Here is a 16,482-nt window from a genome sequence, read left to right on the forward strand (position 1 = left end):
ACTATTGTGCTTATTAGCTCAGAGTAGCATCCCGTTTCTTTCCACGAGCGGGCGGTCATTGCATTAGATTAGACTTCTTTGGTGCCATTCCTGTGAATGAAACATTGTGTGAGTGGGTGAAATAACATAGGAATCACATTGAGACAAAAGCAGTGAAATATGTACCTTATGCGATGGGTTATGCGATCGCATAACTACTATGCGGTCCGCAAACCCATCGCAGATGTGCAAAACACAGAAGGCAAAAATGATTATGCGATTGCAAAAGCGACCACATATTTAGTTATGTGACGGCAAAGTGGTCGCATTTCTTCTTACCGGATGAGTTAAAGGTTTGTCTCTATTTGCGCAACATATGCGGACCACATAAGTGGTTTGAGATCACAAACATGATCGTATAATATTTTTGCAGTAGACCACCTATGGGACTTTTGCGATAACTTTGCGAACCGCAAATCAATGTGCCTCGTCACTCACATGTTCTTCACAACATAGGTAAATCACACTCATATGCCTTCCTAAGGTTACTCAATTAGATCCCCCCATTGTGGTCATAGGCCAATCAGACGATTTAAGAGGAAAGGGGTACTCAGACTTCCCCTATTTTATTTCCTCAACAATAACCCACACAGTCACTCAACCAAATCCTCACCATGATGCATCCGTAATCATAGGGAAGTAAGGGATTAAGGGAACGACCACAGAGCTCAGAATTCAGGAAGGAGCATGAATCGCAATTACGAGAGGGAGAAGAAAATTATACCAGAAGTTGGGCAAGATAATGCAAGTCTGAAATGCTTCATATGAGTTTGTGATTCCTTTCTTGGTGAGCAATTTTCTTTGTGATCTTTTCATTTTTCTTTCTTTGCTTGTAATTTTTTTTGTTTTCTTTTGATGTTGTTTCAGTGTTAGTGTGTGAGAAGAGTGAGGATATAAATGCGGAAGGTTAAGGTTTTTGTACCTGCCGAGTTTGCGGCGCATAAGTCAATCGCACAACACATTATGCGATGGCATATGTGTTGTGCGATGCACTAATGATTGGGCAGCCCAAACTAACTTTGTGATGCATTATGCGCTCGCAAAGTTATTATGCAGGCCGCATAAGTGAAAAACGTACAACATTTTTGAACACCAATTGGCCAATTTTTCTGCTTGTGTCTGCGATAACTATGCGGTTCGCATAGTCAGTATGCAACCGCATAGTTGTCGCCAAATCCGGACCTTTCTTTCCTTAATTTTCCTCAACATTAGGAACCTATTCATGATATTTTGGACTACCTGCACTCTAACACACACGTCAAACTTCTCAACACTATCAACTAAACTACATAAATGAAAAACTAACAAAAGAGTGTTACCACACATGGGTTTCCTCCCAATAAGCGCTTGATTTAACGTCGCGACACGACGCAGTTGACCCCATTTGGGCTAATCATTGGTGGGGACTGTTTTTGGACTATCCTTTAGAGCGAATTGTTCTATCAAATGCCTTTCTCCTGTGGTACCGAGATAATGATTTACTCATTGACCATTCACTTTGAAAGTTTGAGTTCCATCCTCCGACTCTAGTTCAATAGCATTATAGGGGGACACACTCACAACTTTGAACGGGCCAGACCATTTGGACTTGAGTTTTCCCGGAAATAACTTGAGTCTTGAATTGAAGAGTAAGACTAGGTCACCAAAATTGAATTCCAGCTTTAAGATCTTCTTTTCATGGACAAACTTTATTCTCTCCTTGTACATGGATGCACTCTCATAGGCATGGTGACGGAATTCCTCCATCTCATTGAGTTGTGTCATTCTTGGATTAGCAGCATTGGCCCAGTCAAGATTCAACTTCTTCAATGACCACAAGGCTTTGTGTTCAAGCTCCACTAACAAGTGACACATCTTGCCAAAAACCAACCAGTATGGTGAAGTGCCAATATGAGTCTTAAATAATGTGCGATATGCCCACAACGCATCATATAGCTTCCTTGACCAGTCGGTCTTGTTTGCATTGACAGTTTTTGCTAGGATGTTTTTGATTTCCCTATTAGAAACTTCGACCTGACCAGTCGACTGAGGATGATAAGATGTGGCCACCTTGTGCTTTATGCCATACCTTTCAAGAAGCCCGGTGAAAGCGTTGTTGTAGAAGTGCGAACCACCATCACTCAAGATGGCCCTAGGGTACCAAACCGCGTGAATATGTTCTTCTTAAAGAATGCGGTCACACTCCTTGCTTCATTGTTGGGAAAGGCGATTGCCTTAAACCATTTGGAGATGTATTCCATATCCACCAATATGTAGGTCATGCCATAAGAACTCACAAAAGGGCCCATAAAGTCTATCCCTCACACATCAAAGATCTTGACCTCCATCACAAAATTTATAGGCATCTCATGTCTTTTAGATATTGACCCTTGTCTTTGACATTGATCGCATGCCTTCACCATTTGATCTATATCTTGGTAGATTAATGACTAGTAGTAGCCACAATCAAACACTTTTGCCGCTGTCCGGTTCCCTCCATGATGATCTCCAACTGGGCTGTCATTGCATGCCTTGAGAATTGGCATTACCTCATCTTCTGGAATACACCACCAAATGACAGTGTCAAGATGTTCTTGCTCAGTCACCGTGTAATTCATTTGAGCGCCATTGAGTGTCTTGCTTGGATAGATAACAGGATGAAGGATTGTGTTATGTCGTTGACCAAGCACTTCCCCAATAACTACACCACTAGCGTCACACATGAGTTCAAATGGAAGAGATGAATGGGGTGTGACAATAATAGGTGTCGTGGTGAGATTTTCTTTCAATTACTCAAAAGCATTTAGAAAGTTATCATCAAATACAAACTTTGCATCTTTTTTAAGGAGCTTTCACATGGGATTTGCAATTTTTGAGAAGTCCTTGATAAAAATCCTATAAAACCTGGTGTGCCCCAAAAAGCTTCGGACACCTTTTAATGAAGTGGGTGGAGGAAGCATGGAATTGATTTTGATCTTTGCACAATCAACCTCTATGCCTCATTTGGAAATTTTGTGACCCAACAAAATGCCCTCGTCCACCATGAAGTGGCATTTCTCCTAGTTTAGCACAAGGTTTGTTTCTTCACATCTTTTGAGAATAAGACAATGCTCAAAGGAATCACCCACTACAGAAAAGTCATCCATAAACACCTCTAAGAAATCATCCACCATGTCTGAGAAGACTGACATCATGCACTGTTGGAAAGTATCTGGGGCATTGCATAGCCCAAATGGCATATGGATAAAGGCAAATGTCCTATATGTGCATGTGAATGTTATCTTCTCTTGATCTTCCAATGCGATATTGATTTGGTTATAGCCGGAATATCCATCCAAAAAGTAATAGAATGACCTTCCCGCTAGCCTATCAAGTATTTAATTAATAAAAGGCATCGGGAAATGTCCTTGCAAGTAGCACTATTTAGCCTCCGGTAGTCCATGCAAACTCTCCATCCGGTCACTGTTCTCGTTGGGATGAGCTCATTTTGGTCATTTTCAATCACGGTCATGCCTCCTTTCTTCGGCACACATTGCACCGGACTCACCCAAGAACTATTGGCAATGGGGTAGACTACCTCGATATCTAACCATTTGATGATTTCTTTCTTTACCACCTCTTGCATGAAAGAGCTTAACCTTCTTTGATGCTTTACGCTTGGTTTGCTCTCTTGCTTCAATTGTATCTTGTGTTCACAAATTCCGGCGGGAATTCCTCGGATGTCCGCTATTGTCCACCCAATAGCTTGTTTGTGCTCCCTTAAGACATTCATAAGTTGTTCTACTTTCACATCATTAAACATAGAAGAAACGATTAACGATAGTGTCATTAGAGCTAAGAAATGTATACCTCAAGTGCGGTGGAAGTGGTTTGAGTTCAAGTTGCGGCAACTCAATAATTGAAGGCTTGGCGGGAGGAGTGACTATTCGCTAAGTCAAGGGAAATTTTTTTTGGAGCATAAGTGTAGGATCCAAGTCCTTCTAATTCATTTACCAATTCATGTACCCCTCCATGTCTTCACGGTCAAATTTTACCAAAATAGCTGCCAATGCCTCACCAAGGCATTGTTCTTCCATCTTCATTTCAACTATGTCTTCTACCTCATCAACAACATCAATGACTGAGATGCTTTCATATTCATGTGGCAACTTCATATCATTGCTCGCTTGGAAGGTAACCTCTTAGTCATTAACTCGAAACTTGATCTCATTTTGTTCTAAATCTATAAGTGCTCTTTCGGTATCCATAAATGGTCTCCCCAAGATGATGGGTATTTCTTTGTCAATAGTACAATAAAGGATTAGAAAGTCGGTGGGGAGCATGAACTTTCCCACTTTCACAATAAGATCATCAACAATCCCCACCGGTCTCTTTATTGAATGATCGGCCATTTGCAACCTCATACTTGTAGGCCTTGGCATACCTAACCCCTCTTGCTTGTAAATATCAAGAGTCATTAAATTGATGCTAGCCCCATTATCACAAAGAGCTCTTGCAAAATCGCACGTCCCAATAATGTATGGAATCGTTAAAGCTCCCGGGTCTTCTTTCTTTTGAACGGTGGTTGTTGTAATGATGAAAATAATCCGATGAGTCACATTCACCACTTCATTATTGGTGGTTTTATTTTTGGTGATCAAGTCTTTCAAATGCTTGGCAAAACCCGGCATCTCTTGAAATGCTTCCACAAATGGATATTCACCGATAATTGCTTGAGAATGTCATAGAACCTTTCAAGTTTGCTATCATTAACCTTCCTAGCAAGTCTTTGAGGAGGAGGTCTAGGAATTGGTGGTAGAGTTTTTGGTGCCTCTTTCACCTTTTTCTTACCCTCTTCCCGGTTCACTTCTTGAGCTTTTACCTCTTCTGGGACCTTTTGAACTTCAACAACACTTGGCACCTCACTTTGTGTCTCAACTTCTTGTTCGAAATCTTCCACTTCTACCATTTGTTCATTATCTCCTTGAAGTACTCTCCCACTTCGAGTCGTGATTTCCATACAATGAGAAATTGGACTGCTTCCATTACCTTTTGGATTAGCAATTGTGTCACTTGGGGGTGTGTCCTTTTTCTTCGGATTTTTCTCTCTTGAGAGATCTCTCATTTATATCTCCAACTTTTGAATGGATGCGGTATGAGAACCCACAATCTTGGTCACGTTCCTCATTGAAGTGTCGATCTTTCTTGATTTTGCAATAATCGTTCAAGCATGCTTTCCAACTTGGAATCACTTGATGAAATGTCTTTCCAATGTGGAGAGTTGGAATTCCCCTTTGGTGGAACATAGGGGTTTGAACTCCAATTTGAAAAGTTGTTGTTGTTGTTACTCCAATTCCCTTGATTTGAGCTACCATGGTCATTTTGCCACTGTTGGTTCCCTTCCCCTTGCGGATTAGGCCTCCATTGGTTTTGTTGTCCTGGACCTTGGTAGGGTTTCCTTTGATAACCTCCTTGAGAGTTGTTGACATAATTCACTTCCTAATAATCCTCATTTGATGTGGGTTGAACATCTTCTACCACATTCCCCTTTTTTGTTTGACTTTCACGGAACATCCTCATCATCACATTGATGTTGGTGGCAAGGCTGACAATTACTTGATCTCTTTCTTGGTTCTCCTTAATCATGTCAGTCAAGGAAGGTACCATATGAAATTCAACCCGTAGTGTCCTCTGAATGCCAAGCTTGGTTATGTTTTGCCATTTTGTCAACGATTTGTGTGATCCTCGCAAATGTTTTATCCATAAAGGATCAATCGGCTGCATTTTTGGCTATAGATTGATTCATTGCATCCAAGCCCAGGTAAAATTTCTCCAACAAGATAGATTTCGGAAAACCATGATTCGGAGACCTCACCAAATATAACTTGAATTTCTCCCATGCCTCATGTAGATGTTCCCCCAGTACTTTCTTGTAAAAGAAAATTTATCCTGGAGCTTAGACTTCTTACTTTGCGGGAACCATTTAGCTAGAAAATCTCGGACGAGCTTAGGCCAAGAATGAAAGGAATTTGGTGGTAGATTTTGGATCCCATTCCTTGGGTCCCCAGCCTATGAGTACTTTAACTCCCTCAGTCTTAGGGAATCATCTAAGATGTTGTTCTTCTTGTGCATCGCACACACACCCAAGAAGTTCCTGAGATGTTGTGTCGAGTCATGTAGAATTCCTGAAAACCCCTTTGCTTTGAGCATTAGGATTAAACCATGTTCCACCATGAAAGTGGCAGCATCAACTCTCGGAGGTACAATAGCATTTGTATCCTCAATGTACTCATCTATGTCCACAAAAGGATTCTCTTTTCGTCATATTCGACTATATTTTCCTATCAACACCAAGCAAAGCAAGCAAAGTGTGATTGAATAAAAGAAGACGAAAAGTAAAGCACACACTAATTAGTAGTTTCAAAATCGTATTCTCTGGCAATGGTGCCAAAATTTAATATGCTCAAATTACACTTTAATTAAATAGTGTAAGGCGGTCGGTATCAAATATAATAACCCAACAAGGTTGGGGTCGAATCCCACGGAGAATAGGTGTGAAAAGATTACTTGAGGAGTATGAATTTTGAATTAAGTCGTAATTCTATCCCTTTAGGCGATAAGAGAATTATACAATAATGATTTAACAAGATAACTAATTTTGTTGTAAGAATGTGATTAAGGAAACCAAAGTTGTGTCCCTATCAATGAAATATAATGCTATCGGTGTTAATATTATATATTTCTAATAGAAAGTCCTTTTTGATATGCAAAAGGTTTCCAAATGACTACCTAATATTTTTCATTGGTTGGGTAATATTTTCTCTTTATGAATTTTCAAATATAAAAGAGTTTCAATTTAAGAACAACCAATTTATGCCCAGTAGAACCCATTTATTCGTAAGTGATTCTATTAAACAAGATTTAAAGTCTTAAGCTCTTGATATTCATTTCTACCAAATCCTAACCCACTTTTCCAAGTAAAGAAAGGGTAGACTGGAATAAGTTAATATATGCAACCACCAACCATAAATAGAGCACAAGAAATGAATAAATATCAACCAACCATTATATATATATTCAATGTTAAACACTCTTTAACATCACACACATTTAGGGTCCACAACCTTAGTATTTAAAACTAGCCACTAATGCTAAAATACAAAAAAAAAAAAAAAGCAATAAATAAAGTCATAAAGCTTAGAAAAGTGCAAGATTCTCTCTTCACAAGCTTCCAAATTAATAGAGTATTCAATGCTATCAATGTAGACCCTTTTTCAGACATGAATACTGTAATACCCCATAAATTTGAATCAGTTGTGGATGCATTAAATGAGTATTAATGTGATTGTTATCAATTTGTTATGATAATAAGTGTACGAGTCATATCATAAGTGATTTGGGGTCCAAGGAAAGACCTAAGTCTAAGCCAAGTTGGAAAATTACATGAAAGACTAAAATTCCAAATGAGTACGCACAAGGCTATACTTTAGACGAGTATATCTACATTTATATAAGGTATTATGTGATTCAAAGCCTATCAAATGAAATATCTTTGAGTCTAGTTTCTAAAACGTTAAACCGTTCATCATTTGGACACTCCTACTAGAAGTTATGACCAAATTACCAAAAGCAACGCAGAATTTTACACTACCACGCCGCCCCATGCGGCGTGGCTGTGTAAATTAACAGAGCACCTCCAAATTTCATTTCTAAACACATTTTGCATTACCACGCTACCCCATATGTCTCCCCATGTGCCGCGGCTGTGCAAATCTTTGTTTTTTTATCAACCCGACCCTATTTTGATATAAAACCTTCGGGGGTTATTTTCCCCACTTCAAATGGACGAATTTTAGGGTTTTCCTACACCCTCTCAAGACCTCCAACCCCTCGCATCTTCAATTTAAGCAATCCTCATTATCTTGGTGTGAATTCTATCATTCATACACTAGTATTGATGAAATCTACACATAAAATACTTAGATCTTCAAGGGATTTCTTCAAGAACTCAAAGGAGGGTTTTGCAAGATTTCTTTCAAAAAAGTAATCTTACACCTTTAGACTTACATGTATGGATTTATTAAAGGAATATGAGTATGAATAAGTATTGAAACTCTTGGTATGGTGATTGAAAATCGTAAGTTCCTAATTTGACTACACAACTATTATAGAGATTGAAAGATGTTAATTTAATGGAACTTTGTTGGTTGGGTGTGGATAGATGGTCATATATGTGATTTTGGAACTTATAAATTGGTTAATCATGATGGTGGGATAAATTATTGATAAATGGTGGTAGTTAGATGAAATAATTATATGGTGATGAGATGTAGAGATTTATGCCTACAAGGTGTTTGATAATATGCCTAAATGGCTTACGTTATGAAATTTGTTACTAATATTGGGTTCCATTGGATGTTGCTATTGTATATTGAAGGTTCTTAGTATTGTGGATCATTCTAATACCACTAAGGGGAGAAATTGAGGTATGTGAGGCTAACTCTCTATGTTTGGGAATGTTAATGAGTCTCCCTACACTACATTTCTTTTATGACATTACTAATTGCCTCAGAAATATAGTTAAGCCTAGCTCCTTGAATAGTTGTAGAACTTCTATTATCTAGATTCATAACTCGCTCATGACTTTCATTCTAAACATTGTGAGCTTAGTGCGTATTCAATATAGACTTGGGTTTGATGCCCCCCGAGTCTTAGTATAGATTGCTCAGTATGCCATATACAGTTGAAATTTTAGTATTCATAATCAGTTCAAGAATAGATATCTCAGTCTAGTTCCATTCAGTATTCCAGTATAATGTAACCCAGTATGACCCAGTTTTCCAGTATCATGTAACTAAATGTGAGTTAGTATTTCACTATCATGTATTACAGTATGATTCTCAATTTCTAATTTTAAATTCCTGAATGTTGAACACTTGTATTTGGGACTGAGGCCGTAGTTTATATGATTTATGCATACTTGGGCCTGAGGCCGTAGTTTATGCTTTATGCATGTTTGGGCCTATGGACGTAGTTTATGCTTTATGCATTTTTGGGCCTGCCGTAGTTATGTATATGTGTACTTGGGCCTGAGGCCGTAACTTGTACACATATATATTGGGCTCAAGACCATAGCTTATTCAGATAAATAGGTTGTTCATCATTCAGAAGAGGGAGTATTCATATCCTTGCTTCCTTTGTTCAGTTCAATTATTAATTATCATTTCAGCTATTAGTTATCATTTCAGTTACCAGTTATCAGTTCAGTTATCAGTCATCAATTATCATTTTAGTTTCAGTTTCAATAGTTATCATTTCAGTTATCAATTATCAATTCTCAGTTATCAACTCAGTTTTAGTTTCAACATTTATAATTCTTTCTTTCAGTTGTTTTACATACTAGTACAATTCAAATGTACTGACGTCCCTTTTACCCAGGGCCAACATCTCATAATGCAGGTAAGGATTTACAGGTTGATGATTCAAAGCATTGGGACTCTCGTATCAGCTGCTTGGTGATCCCCAGTTCTTTCAGGGATTATCATTACTTTACAGTCATTCGGTATTTACAGATAGACAGTGTGTTCAGTACTTCAATAGTGGCTTCATAGACTAGAGTAACAGCTAGACAGAGTCGCAGGCTTTTCATATTAAGCCATGTGGACTACAAATATATTTCAGAATTGTATTAGTATTTCCGCACTTTGATTTCTATCAATGAGACTTTTAGTATATCAGCATGTGTTAGTTTATCTTCCGCATTCAGTATGTTATGATATCACATGTGTGTTCAGCCAGCTAGTTGGTTCGCTCAGTCATATGTAGTCAGGCACCGAGTGTCGTGTTATGTCCAAGCCCAGGTTCGAGGTGTGACAAAGCTTGGTATCAAAGGACTAGGTTGAAGAGTCCTAGGGAGTCTATGAAGCCGTATCCAGTGGAGTTTCGTTTATATGTGTGTGCCGGCCACTCATATAAATGGTTAACTACCAAGACATCCAGGATTGTCTCATTTCTTTCTACTCTAGATCGTGTCATTAAGCTTCCTATCGAATTCCATACGTATCGAATGCCTAAGCGACATGCAAGAAAAGTCTAGATTCTAGAAAGGATGATTTGCCTATTGTGGTATTACTATGGAGTACATGTTGGTAACAAATGAGATTTGAGAAGAAGTTGAAAGTAGGATGTAATGGATAATAGTACAGATTAGAGCATGACCTTATTAGAAAGTACAAAAGCAGTCATTATGTTTTATGGTAATCAGTGTAACTCAGTTACCAGTTATACAATCTTTCAGTTAGTAGGTTTATGGTTATTCAGTATGCCAGTTGTTTGTTATTCAATTATCAGACCTCCAATTTTTAGTGTATCAAAATTTCTGGAGACTTGTGAGTATACAGTGATGCATATAGATGCTCAAAGAAATTGTAAGTAACAGTTATTATAGCAAAATCTTCTCATGTTTTAGGTATTAAGACCCAAGACTCACTAGATAGTGCATGAAGTGATTATCAGATGTGTATGGTAGTGTATCCGCATGTCAGACCTCACGGTGTAACAGGTTAAGAATTCAACCGCAGCAGGCATAGAATTGATCACTATAGTTTTGGACAGGAAAGAGCCTAAGGGAAATATAACTAAGAATAATATGCTGCACGAAATGAGAACCAAGAGTAGGCGACATTGAATTTTAGGGAATGATTTTAAATTGTTTAGATTTATTCAAATCAGAACTAGAAGGTGCCATGTTAGTGAATTTGTATACGAAGTGGCTATTATTGTGAGATAAAATATATGAAAATTCCCCTTCACATGATGTGACTATGTGTTTAGGTCGGAGGTTTATAGTTTGAAGTGATTTTGAAGTGTACAAAAAGTTTGGGGTTAGATATTCCAATTTTGTTTAAGATCGATGAAATTTTCCTAAGTGTGATCCATGTGCATAGTTCAAAAAGAATGATAATGTACAAGAAAAGAATATGGTCAGATGGTGAGGGTAGTAAGGATAAACCTTATACTTTACTTTAGTTATTCAAAGAAGAGCAAGAAAACATGATGCTAGCAAGTGGTTAGTAAAAGAATAGTAAGTAATTTTTAGTAAATACAGTGAATTAGCAATTTCAGCAGAGCTAGTACAGGTAAGATTTGATTCACTTAGCCATCCCTATTGCAATCGCTGAGAATCCTTCTCAGTGGGTTAACCCAAACAAGTCTTGTGCATACTACTCCGGCATGAAAAGGCACACCATACAGTCCTTGATCGATAACAAGATCATTGTGGCAAGGGAACCCGCTTCAAACATCCGCATCAATCCTTTGCCAAACCATAAAGATGGAGGTATCCACATGATTGAAGTAGAAGATGACTGGGATCCTGAGGGATCAATAGGGTTGATACAATTCAATCATAGTTCAGATCCAACCATCCAAGGACGCTGAGGTGAATATGTCTATACCTCTTGAATTTGAAGCAGCGCCATCCACAAAGACACCGGCATCAATTGAGGTTGAATTCGTGTCCCCGACAAACGCACCTGCACCATTTGAGGTTGCAGTCTTGCCACCCAATGCACATGTTCCATTGGAAGTAAGAATAGATGCGCCGGTCCTAGTGGAGATGTCTACCACACCACCATTCAATACAAATTCTGTACCCTAGGACTATACATCCGAGGCAAGAAGGAAGGGCAAGGTCAGGACTGAAGAAATTGTTGCAGCACAGGGTATGACAAGAATTGGTAGAGTCTATACCCCTAAACAACTAGCTGAATCAAGCAAGAAGGCCTCCAATAGGCCACCCCTCATTGAGACAGGTCCGAACGACCTTGGAGTAAAATACAAGCCAAAGAATATTCGGTCATCGACTAGTTAAAACAAGACGCCAGCATAAATATCCATTCTCTCTTTGCTGCAAAATTCTGAGACGCACAAGAATGCTTTGTTAAAGGTGCTAAATGAAGCGTACGTATCAAGTAACATCACTAGCGAGAAAGTGGCTAATATGGTAAGACAAGTGCTGGAAAGCCATAAGATCACCTTTTATGAGGACGAGCTGCCACCTGAAGGGCTGGGGCACAACAAAGCACTGCACATCACCGTGCAATGCAAAGATTATTTCATCACCAGAATCCTAATCGACGGAGGTTCTAATCTTAACATTTGTCCGCTGGTAACACTCAAGAAGTTGGGTAAAGGGTTGTATAAGATAAATGATGGAGCAATCAATATGAAAGCCTTCGATGGTTCTCAGAGGTCCACCATTGGTGAGATTAGTCTATGCCTGCAGATGAGACCAACCTGGTTCGAGGTCGATTTCCAGGTAATAGATGTACCAGCGTCTTACAACTTGCTGCTGGGATAGCTGTGGATACATGCTACTGGGGTCGTAGCATCAATGCTGCATCAGGTAGTAAAGTTCAAATGGAATCACCAGGAAGTGATCACTCACGACGATGATAGCAACCCTATATACAGTCGCCAGACCATTCTGGCGATCGAGGGAAGAAGGAAGCTGGGTGAAGAAACTTACCACCACATTGAGTGGGTTAATGCTATTGACAAAGACAAATGGTGGGATAGCAAAATCGAGAGTATACTGAGCTGGAGTGGATACGAGCCTGGTAAAGGCCTCGGCAAGAACCTCCAAGGAATCTCTAAAACTAAAGAAACATGGCACTACCTTCGGTTTGGGATATGAATACACATGGGAAGAATTCAATAACTGGTCTCCACCATGGCACGTCCTTACTATCCACTAGATCAGCCAATACCATATCTGGAGCAGACCTTCTAACAGGCCGACATTATCTATGGGTTAGATGAAGAAGAAGCACTTGCAGCAGCGAAGAACTTGTTTTTAGAGGACAGTGATATGGACTGTTGCATTATTCTCGAGGAGGAGGGGGAGAAAGGCCCTTCCATACAGGCTGTAAGCAGAGGGGCACATCTCAAGAATTGCACCATTAGGGCAACCAAAGCCCGACGAGCCTCGGGGTAGCAAGTCTAAAATAAGCGTTATTCACTATTTTATTTACTAAATGATTTTCTTTTCGCATTTTTCAATTCCTGCAATAAGATCTTCAAAGTTCAAAACAATTATTCAATTTATCAAAAGCATTTATTTATTTTTCTTATGAATCAATACTTATTGCTATCATTTTCTCTCATTACTTTACCTATAAAGCATTACTATTACTTGTCTTGATGAACCAATAACTGTGACATGCAATGAGACAACGCAACAAACGAACATGGATTCAAAGGAAGATGACATACCTGACGAGATTGTCAAAGAATTGGAGAACCTTGAAAATAGACCTAAGTCCAACCTAGACGAGACTGAGATTGTCAATTTGGGAGATGCAGAAAACGTCAAGAAAACGCGAATCAGCATTCACCTATCACCATTAGAGAAGAAAGAATACACAAAATTTCTAAAGGAGTATGAGGACATATTCGTCTGGCCGTATGATGACATGACTGGTCTGAGTACATCTATTGTGGCTCACAAATTGCGAATAGATCCAATGTGTCCACTGGTAAAGCAAAAGCTCAGAAAGTTCAAGCCTGATATGAGTTTCAAAATCAAGGAAGAGGTCACCAAACAGATCAACGCTAAGGTTCTCAAGGTAGTAGAATACCCGACATAGTTAGCCAACATTGTGCTAGTGCCAAATAAAGATGGGAAAGTTAGAGTCTGTGTCGACTACCGGGATCTCAACCGGGCCAGTCCGAAAGATGACTTTCTTTTGCCAAATATACACATCCTGATTGACAGTTACGCCAAGCGTGAACTACAGTCACTCGTAGATTGCTTCGCTGGTTATCATCAGATTTGGATGGATGAGGAAGATTCTGAGAAATGAATTTCATTATACCGTGGAAAGTGTATTGTAAGAAGATGATGCCATTCGGCCTGAAGAATGCAGTGGCCACCTACATGAGGTCCATGACTACCATCTTCCATGATATGATATACAAGGTGATAGAGGTATATGTGGATGATGTTATTATCAAGTCCAAGAAGGCCACTGACCATAGAAGATCTGAGGAAGTTCTTCAATAGACTGCGGAGATACAACCTGAAGCTAAACCCAGCAAAGTGCGCATTTGATGTTCCAGCTAGGAAATTGCTTGGGTTTATTGTGATCCGCCAAGGATAGAACTGGATCCACCAAAAGTCAGAGCCATTCAGGAACTACCATTGCCGAAGAACAAGAAGGATGTGATGAGTTTCTTAGGAAGGCTTAACTACATCAACATATTCATAGCACAGTCTACAGTTATCTGTGAGCCAATCTTTAAGATGTTAAAGAAGGACGCCACCAACAAATGGACCGATGACTGCCAAAAGGCTTTCGACAAAATCAAGGATTACCTGTCAACACCACCGGTCTTAGTCCTGCCCGAGATAGGTAGACCCCTATTACTCTACCTTGCAGTGTTAGATGGAGCTTTTGGCTGCATTTTGGGGCAGCACAATGAAACAGGGAGGAATGAACAAGCCATTTATTATCTCAGTAAGAAGTTTACCCCATACGAGGCCCGGTATTCTCTATTGGAACGCACATGTTGTACTTTAACTTGGGTAGCTTAGAAGCTAAGACATTACTTCTACGCCTATACTACATATCTCATATCGAGAATGGATCCCTTGAAGTACATATATCAGAAGCCCATGCCCACTGGCAAGCTAGCCAAGTGGTAGATCCTGTTGAGTGAGTTCGACATTGTTTACGTAACTCAGAAAGCGGTCAAGGGACAGGCACTGGCAGACCACCTTGCTGAAAACCCCGTGGATGGGGGATACGAACCCCTAAAAATGGATTTTCCTAATGAAGAGGTATAGTTCATAGAAGAAGACACACGGAATCCTATGACGGGTGGAGAATATTCTTCGATGGAGCAGCAAACATCAAAGGAGTTGGCATAGGAGCAGTCCTAATATCAAAAACCGCTTAGCATTATCTAGTGTTTGCCAAACTCAGGTTCCCTTGCACCAATCATATAGCCGAGTACGAAGCCTCCATCTTAGGACTCAAAATGGCCATTGACATGAACGTTCAAGAGCTACTAGTGATTGGAGATTCAGACTTACTTATACATCAGGTACGAAGAGAATGGACGACTAAGAACTCCAAGATACTCTCGTATCTGCATCATGTACAAGAATTGAGAAAGAGGTTCACGAAGATAGAATTCTAGCATGTTCCCAAAATCCAGAATGAGTTCGTTGATGCATTGGCTACCATATTATCTATGATATAGCATGCCGACAAGAATTTCATTGATCCCATTCCGATGAAAATCCATAATCAGCCAGCTTACTATGTCCCTATTGAAGAGGAAGCAAACGGAAAGCCTTGGTTTCATGATATCAAGGAATATTTGGCAAAGGGAGAGTACCCGGAACTTGCGAATCCTACTCAAAAATGCACACTTCGGAGATTGTCCAACAACTTCTTGCACAGCGGAGAAATCTTGTATAGGAGGACTCTCGATTTATGATTATTAAGATGTGTCGACGCAAAGGAAGCATCCAGGCTACTAGAGGAAATTCATGTTGGGACATGCGGTCCACATATGAATGGTTTTGCCTTAGCAAAGAAGATACTCCGGGATGGTTACTTTTGGATGATTATGGAAACGTACTACACCCAGTATGTCCGGAAATGCCACCACTGTTAGATACATGCAGACATGATAAAGGTACCTCCAAGTGAGCTTCACACAACAAGCTCACCATGGTCGTTCGCCACCTAGGGAATGGACGTTATGGGACCAATCGAGCCTGCCGCTTCCAATGTACACAGGTTTATCCTAGTAGCCATCGACTATTTCACCAAATGGGTCGAAGCATCATCTTACAAAGCAATAACTAAGAAAGTCGTGGCAGACTTTGTCTACCACCATATCGTTTGTCGATTCGAAATTCCAGAGTCAATCATTATTGATAATGGCTCCAACCTCAACAACGACTTGATGAAGGCTATATGCAAAATTTTCAAGATCAAACATAAGAATTCCACGGCCTACAGGCCTCAGATGAATGGAGCTATAGAAGCCGCCAATAAGAATATCAAGAAGATACTGAGGAAAATGATAAAGAATCGCAGACAGTTGCACGAGAAGTTATCAGTTGCTCTACTGGGGTATCGCACCACAGTCCGCACATCAATTAGGGCGACTCCCTATATGGTGGTTTACGGTATAGAGGCTGTCATTCCCGCTGAGGTGGAAATTTCTTCCCTAAGGATCATATAAGAAACTGAGCTCGATGACGCAAAGTGGGTAAAAATTTGTTATGAGCAACTAGCCCTTATAGATAGAAAAAGAAGGAATGCAGTCTGCCATGGTCAACTCTATCAGAATAGAATGTCCAGAGCCTTCAACAAAAGAGTCAAGCCAAGACAGTTCACGCCGGGGCAACTGGTGTTAAAGAAAAAATTTCTGCATCAAGATAAAGCCAAAAGGAATTTCTCTCCC

The 16,482-nt window shown here is 39.7% G+C and overlaps 1 protein-coding gene across 1 annotated transcript; it reads right to left on the bottom strand.

Annotated features, from left to right (window-relative positions):
* Positions 1 to 1,521: 1,521 nt before the first annotated feature.
* Positions 1,522 to 2,741, bottom strand: LOC142162261 (uncharacterized). Its single transcript, XM_075218592.1, has 2 exons — positions 2,491 to 2,741; positions 1,522 to 2,170 (listed from the first exon to the last, which is right to left on the bottom strand). Exons 1-2 carry the CDS (start codon positions 2,739 to 2,741, stop codon positions 1,522 to 1,524), a joined length of 900 nt encoding a protein of 299 aa, XP_075074693.1.
* Between the last annotated feature and the right edge of the window lie 13,741 nt (positions 2,742 to 16,482).

Source organism: Nicotiana tabacum, chromosome 7 (assembly GCF_000715075.1).
Source record: "Nicotiana tabacum cultivar K326 chromosome 7, ASM71507v2, whole genome shotgun sequence".
NCBI classification, from domain to species: domain Eukaryota; kingdom Viridiplantae; phylum Streptophyta; class Magnoliopsida; order Solanales; family Solanaceae; genus Nicotiana; species Nicotiana tabacum.

Coding starts and splice junctions, on each gene's coding strand:
- LOC142162261 (XM_075218592.1), bottom strand. CDS start 2,741: ATGTGTGACGCTAGTGGTGTAGTTATTGGGGAAGTGCTTGGTCAACGA. Junction 2,171..2,490: donor AACCGGACAGCGGCAAAAGT/GTTTGATTGTGG, acceptor TTGGTACCCTAG/GGCCATCTTGAGTGATGGTG.